General features: G+C 39.6%; 1 protein-coding gene across 1 annotated transcript; it reads right to left on the reverse strand.

The window, feature by feature from the left end:
• Positions 1-5,742: 5,742 nt before the first annotated feature.
• On the reverse strand, positions 5,743-6,684 carry LOC119536651 (olfactory receptor 9I1-like). Its single transcript, XM_037839487.1, has one exon. The coding sequence runs from the start codon at positions 6,682-6,684 to the stop codon at positions 5,743-5,745; it is 942 nt and encodes a 313-aa protein (XP_037695415.1).
• Between the last annotated feature and the right edge of the window lie 236 nt (positions 6,685-6,920).

Genomic DNA, 6,920 nt, shown 5'->3' on the forward strand with positions numbered 1-6,920 from the left:
ACCTCAGCCAACCAGCTTCTCCTGGGAAATTCATCAAAACCTTCATCAGAGTTCCCAGCTTGTGTCCTGCCCTACAAAATTCAGACTTGCCAATCCCCACAGTAGCATGAGCCAATTCCTGTAATTAATTGTCAATTCTGTTTCACTGATTAACCTTAACTAATATGCCCCCCAAACTCCATCTTCCAGATGTAAACAAATAAGCCAGAGATGGTTCTACACAGTGGCTGACTCAAGGGTGAATTAGAATCCAGGTTCTCTAACTCTTTGTCAAAACCTTCCCTCTGAGCACTAAATGTTCTCATGAAGTTGATTAGGTTCCTGTAGGTGAAGACAAGGTCAACCATATTCCATTTCGATATTCAGGAAACTAGCTGCTTCCAATCAAAACAGCCAGGGGGCCTTGCCCTAATCTCTACAGTATTCCCCACAATTTCCCTAATCTTAAAACTAGCAGTAGGCAGCCAATCTAGTTCTATTGGGGGGTGAAATTGATATGGATTATTTTCCTCTCACCTGGAGTTAGAGAAGCCACCTGATTTATAAGATTCAGCACCTCATACTGCTTAGACCAGGAAGACTGGGAATTGCTCAAAACACGTTAAAGATCTCTGCAGGTAGGGGAGGGGGGAAGCAGTTCTGGAAGAGAGATAATAAGGTTTTATGGCAAGAGTTGTTTTTTGTTTTTGTTTTTTTTATCACAGACCCTGTAAGCCATTTTGGTGGAAAACTGCAAGATCTCTTCACAACAAACACCGGGCACTATTGCCCCCCTGCTTTAAACTCTTCAGTGACCCCTTATTGACTGTAAGATTGAGTGAAAATCTCATAGCATGGGTTGGAAGCTCTCAAGATCTGTCTGGGTCCTCTTCCTCCACCCTTAGCCCCAGAGACTGAACACACCCTGAAATCTCATACCACTGGATCCTTGCTCTCTGCTATGGAGAAAGCCTCCCTCTCCACTCCCCCAGTGATCTCTCCACTGAATGAATGCCAACTCATCCTTCCAGACAGCTGAAATTTCTGCTGCCTTCTGAAGACTTCCCTGGCCATCCATCCCTGCAAGGAAGAGCCTAACATTCCCTCTGTGCCACTACCATGCCTTGAACGTGAGTCTATTGTAGTCCTTCTGCACCTATTGCTAATACATATTGACTTATGTATCTCCCCTTGTAAATCACAAGCTCCTTGAGATCAAGGACTATGTCTTATTCATCTCCAGCACCCATTAGAGTACCTGAAACACAGCACACACTCAACGAATGTTAAAACAAATTAGTTATTTTAGCTGATACTTACCCCATAAGGGAAATAATTACCTCCTAGCTCTTCATCCCAGTATCTCTGGAATAGGAATTACTCCACAGGTTATAAAATCAATGGCTACAATTTTTTTCTATAGCACTTATGGCATTTTGACATATTATCTTATTTGCTTGTTTATTATAGTATGTACTTATTATTATGTTCTATGTTAATTGTATATCTTCCCCCCATTAGAAGCTCCATAAGGACAGGGATTTTTTTGGTCTGTTTTCTTCATTAATATAGCTCCCAAACCCCTAGAATAGTGCCCAGAATGAAATGGACCCTCAATAAATAATTAACTTATTAAATTAATGAATAAAATATTTTAGGCTCTCACTATAGTGACGTCATAAAACAAATGGGCTATTTTTACAATACCTATTTTTAAACCCAAAGAACTAAGTTTCTAATGGTAGAATTAGAAAAAGTTTAGCTATTCATTCCATTACAAAAATGCACTTTTTTACTGCTGTTGCTGTTATAGATATATTTTTGTGTCTGCCCTATTTTGCTTCAAATAAGGGCAAGGATGTGTTGAGAAAAGGAAAAAGCCGCTGTGTTCTTCTCAACCATTTTTAGAAAACCTCATGATTTTTGAAGAAGAGATATGTGGAAATAACTGAGACATTCTTTCCCAATGGGATTAAAAGGATGAATTCTATAATGTCCATGAAGCATTTTGATCTCTACAAACACCTTCACAGATGCACCATGGGGAAGCCAGCAGCCTACTTTCCTTTCAACTTCTGTCAGCCTTCCCCAATTCCTCAGGTGATTTATCCTTCTCACATTCTATAACTAAATAAAATTCAGGAGAAAATATTGTTTGAAGTTTGAATTCAGCATCAGGCAAAATGAAATTTAGAACCTAGAATTACCTTAACTTCTTCGAACTCCATTACCACTAAAAACCTTTTAACCAAAATGCTTATTCCCTCTTGACCCTCCACCCCCATTGCCTCTGGAAAAAAAGGGTAGGAGATTGGGAAGGAATGGAGTTTGTGGGAGGATTTGGGGATTTTGACAGCTCTGTTCTTGCCAGTCATTTGCATGTGGCTATGATAGCACTTTTCCTTCCCTCTGAGTTAGACAAATAGACAGGATTTGAGCATGAGAGTCGGAAAAAGCAGTCTGAGAAGCATCTCTACCTATATTATGGTTGAGATTTTTTTGTGGCTGCCATTGATCTTATCTGAAGAGTTGTAACTCTCTCAGACTGTATCCACGCCCTCACACAAGAGCAAATATATAAACAAACAGTCAAGCCAAGTCAAGATTATGTGTTTGTGAGGGTCCAACTCCAGCATCACACCCTACCCCCAAACCCTCGTGCTGATAATCTAGCTAATTTGGCTTTACACCTACATTCATTCATTCAAATTAATATATGTGAAAAATAGAAACCCACAATGAAAGTACTGGTGTTGCTCTAAATTATAAGAACATAACATTTTGGCCTCTTGATATATTAAGTTCAGTGGATCACTTCAGAGTTTGAAAGGCTGCTTTCTTCATTTGCCCACTATTATTTTTGGTAGATTGAGGTAAAAGAATTACAAGTTAAAATTTATAATTTCAAAACCATATTCCTAAAACGGATATTCTTATAAGTTGAGGGATAAAAACAGAAAAAAGACTCCATTATTACTGACCAGATTCTGTTTTCTAAAAAAATCATTCATAGAGTCTATTTCAAGAATGAGGCCTTTAAATAAGATAGTGAAAACTCTTAGCACAGAACCTGACACATAGTAGGTAATTTATTAATGTTTTCATTCATTTATTAATATATGTAATTGGAAATTCAACATTATGCCATTGTCTCCAGTGTCTTCCCAGAGTAATTAGAAGTGGTCCCCAACTTGCACACACACCTAAACTTCATTTTAGTTTTGTCCATTTGGTGTATCCCTGATGCAGTTTGTTAAACGAATTGGCAAAAGCCTGGAGGCAACATGCCCATATATGTCTAACGCAAAGGCCAACTTATCTGTACATGTTAAAATTGTACACATATACCTAAGACAATTTTCTATGAGGCAAGTTGTCTGAGCTCTCTGACCTTGCACAATTTCTACAACATTTTGACATTCTTTGAACCTGGGTCTTAATTTCCCCAAAACTAGGACTTTTATTAGGGATAATTAAGTTTTGTTTGTTAGCATTCCATCCCCTTATAAGGCTTACTTTTCTTATTGTTTTTCATGTTTCCATATTATTTTCCTTTGTATAACCTCACTGTACTAAAAATGAGAAAGCTTAAGGAATAATGGAACACTTTGTCTTGGCATTTAATGTTTCCCAATGTTCAAATTGTTTCCTTTTGATAAATAAACGGTGTCTCTTTTCTAAGTTCTTAAAATTTGTCTTTTATTTGACAGACTGTATATACATCAAATACTGTATGCATGTAAAACGTCATTCATTTAGAGGCAGAGTAGGTTGCCATTCCCAAAGTAGAAATTGGGAGAAGTATTAGGTAGATCCTGCTACTACCAAAATAGCAAACCTACTTTCTAGCATTTTGCCCATTTCTCTGTTGGGTTTTTCCTCCATTTCAGCATGCAAGAAGCTCTGCAAAGGGAAATTTCTTAAACCCATTGTCTGTTAACACAGCCTGGCATTTAATAGGAGGTTAATAAAAATGTGTTGGCCTTTAAGAGAGAGTAATCAATGACTATTTTGCTGAAGGAGCAGGTGGTGAATACCTGTGTATACCTGAAGAATATCTCACTCCAGTGACAGAAAGTACATAATCATGCACCTGCTAGCTTTCTTTGGCCTAACATGTATTCCAGAGTCAAGCATACAGTATTACATGGAAATGAAGCACCATGACCTGAGATACAACATTTGTTGTATCTTAGATGAAGTGATCGTCTTTCCTCCATCTCCACCACCACCACCCCATTCCACCCATCAAACTGCAGCCAAGGGATCTTTCTAAAATTCATAGCTGATCACTCCATACCCTGCTCTTGCAATAAAGTCCTCAAGTCCCTAAATAAGCCTCTGTGGCCTGATTGCTTCTGAATTCCCCCAGCATCCTCTCATACCTTTACTTTGTTACACTGAAGCTACTCTCGTTCTCTCTCAGTCCTTGAGGCATCCTATATCTCAGGCCCTTGCATTTGCAGCTGACCCTTAAGTACTTATTCTTTAGGTCTCAGCTTAAATGCTAGTTCCTCAGAGAAGCCTTTGCTGACCACACGGAACTAGGTCAGGGCCCCATTATACAATATAACAATACCTGTGCTTCTCCTTTTGCTCAACTTTCCAACATTGTAAAAAATTAACTAACTGTGTAAAGGTTTAATGTCTGTCTATGCCCCAGGTCCTAATATCCATGAGGTGAGAAACCATGTCTATCTTATTTATTACTATATTCCCAGAATCTAGTATCATGTCTAATACATAATAGTCATCAAGCATTTGCTGGATTGACGAATAAGATTGTGGAGTCTCCATGGAGATGTTTCCCCAGTCATATTTCCAGGATATATGGAGGTCATTAGGAAGTGGCAGGTAGATTCAGAGTTCTCTGTCTTCTGACAATAAAATAAATGTCCTAGAGGAGATGGAAATAGGTAGTGGTTTTCATTACTGAACAATGGAAAAGAACTTGAGTCAATTGAGGCAGATGGTCCAGGAATAATGCTTCAGAAATAAAATAGAGCTTCTAAACTCTTGTGATCAAGAAATATTACAAAAATTATATATAGGGCTCAGTTCAACCCTGCATCAAGAATGAATTCTTCTTGTACTTCGTGAAAATCAGTACATCTTTCTCTCATTCTGCAATGTCTTGAATCTCTATGTCATTTTGGGAAGTAGGCTAGCATTTACTACAAGATAGATTCCCTTGTTCACATCTCCTTTCTCATCCTTATTTTTCCTTCCTTTGTTTAGCCACTTGCATTTTCCATGACAAATGCCCAAATGGGATATGATTCAATACTGAGAAAAGTTTTCTTTGGTCAAGGCTGATTTCCACCCTAACCACCAAAGAATGTGACTGCTGTTACTATGTAAGCATGAACTATTATTGTTTCATAATCATTCTAGGTGCAAACATGAGCTTAGCAGAAAAAAAGTTCAAGTAGCTGGGAAAACATTTGATGATATCCAGGACAGATAAGGAAAAAAAGGGAGGAGGGGGAGACTGTACTTTTTATAGCGTATTATTTACAAAGTCCTTTGACATTCCATTTCTCTTGATCGTGGCTTCAATCATAGCAAGGCGGAAAATTTTACCTGAGGACAGAGCCTTTCTGGCTCAATGTCATAGAGTGAATAAAGAGGGTACTAGCACCTGAATCTACATCTTTCTGCCTCAATAGCTTTGTTATCATGAATCTGGTTCATGTGCTATAGGGACAAGCCAAAGCCCAGAGGATGATCTGCAGGAACTTCTCAGTTGGTGAGTCTCACATCTTATTCTACTTGGGAAACCTTCATCCTGTTGAGAACTTTCTTCAGAGCCTCCTTCACTTCCTTGTTTCTCAGGCTGTAGATCATCGGGTTCAGCATGGGGATGATGACAGTGTAAAACACCGACACAATCTTGTCCACCCTGAGGGATTTGCCCATGCTGCCTTTCAGGTACATGAATATGAGAGTCCCAAACAAAAGAGCCACTGCTGTCATGTGAGAAGCACAGGTGGAGAAGGTCTTGGCTTTGCCACCTGCTGTACGAATCCTCAGAATAGCCCGAATGATGAACAAGTAGGAAACAAGAATCACAGAAAAGCTGGTTGTGATGACCAAGAAAGCTAAGAAGTAGATCACTACCTCCCGTGACCTGGTCTCACTACAGGCAAGTTTCAGCAGAGGTGGCAGGTCACAAAAGAAGAAGTCAACATGGTTGGACTTGCAGAAGGAGAGCGAGAAGGTACACCCGGTACGGATCACAGAATTGACCATTGCCCCAGCATATGCACCAGCCACCAACCCCAGGCAGCACTGTGGTGTCATGGCAGTAGCATAGAGGAGAGGGTTACACACAGCCACATAACGGTCATAGGCCATCACAGCCAAAAGGAAACATTCAGTACTAGCACAGAGTGTGAAAAAGAAGAATTGAGTGGCACAGTGCTCATATGTGATGACTGTCTTATCGGTCCCTAAGGTCTCTAGCAACTGAGGGACAATAACAGAGGAGTAGCAAATGTCCAGGAAGGAAAGGTGGCTAAGGAAGAAGTACATGGGAGTCTGGAGGCGAAGGTCACTCTGAATTAGCAGGATCATGCCCAAGTTGCCTGCCACAGTGATGAGGTAAAGGACCAGAAACACAAGGAAGAGACCCGTGTGCACCTGTGCCCGCAGCTGAAACCCCGTCAGAATGAATTCTGTCACCACGGTGCCATTTTCTGCCATTAAGCCTCAGTCATCACTGAAATAAAAAAACAATAATAAAGTCTCATGGAAGATCAAATAAAGTGAGTGTGCCTTGATTGGATCATTGCTCAGTAATGATAATAACCTTTTAGATTTGTAAAGCACTTTAAATCTCTCACAAACTTTATTTCATTGGATCCTTCAGAAATCCTTGGAAGCACAGATTTTGTTAAGACCATTTTTGAAGGAAGAATATGTATGTCAAAGAGGTGAAG

This window comes from Choloepus didactylus, chromosome 6, assembly GCF_015220235.1.
Source record: "Choloepus didactylus isolate mChoDid1 chromosome 6, mChoDid1.pri, whole genome shotgun sequence".
In the NCBI taxonomy this organism is placed as follows: Eukaryota; Metazoa; Chordata; class Mammalia; order Pilosa; family Megalonychidae; genus Choloepus; species Choloepus didactylus.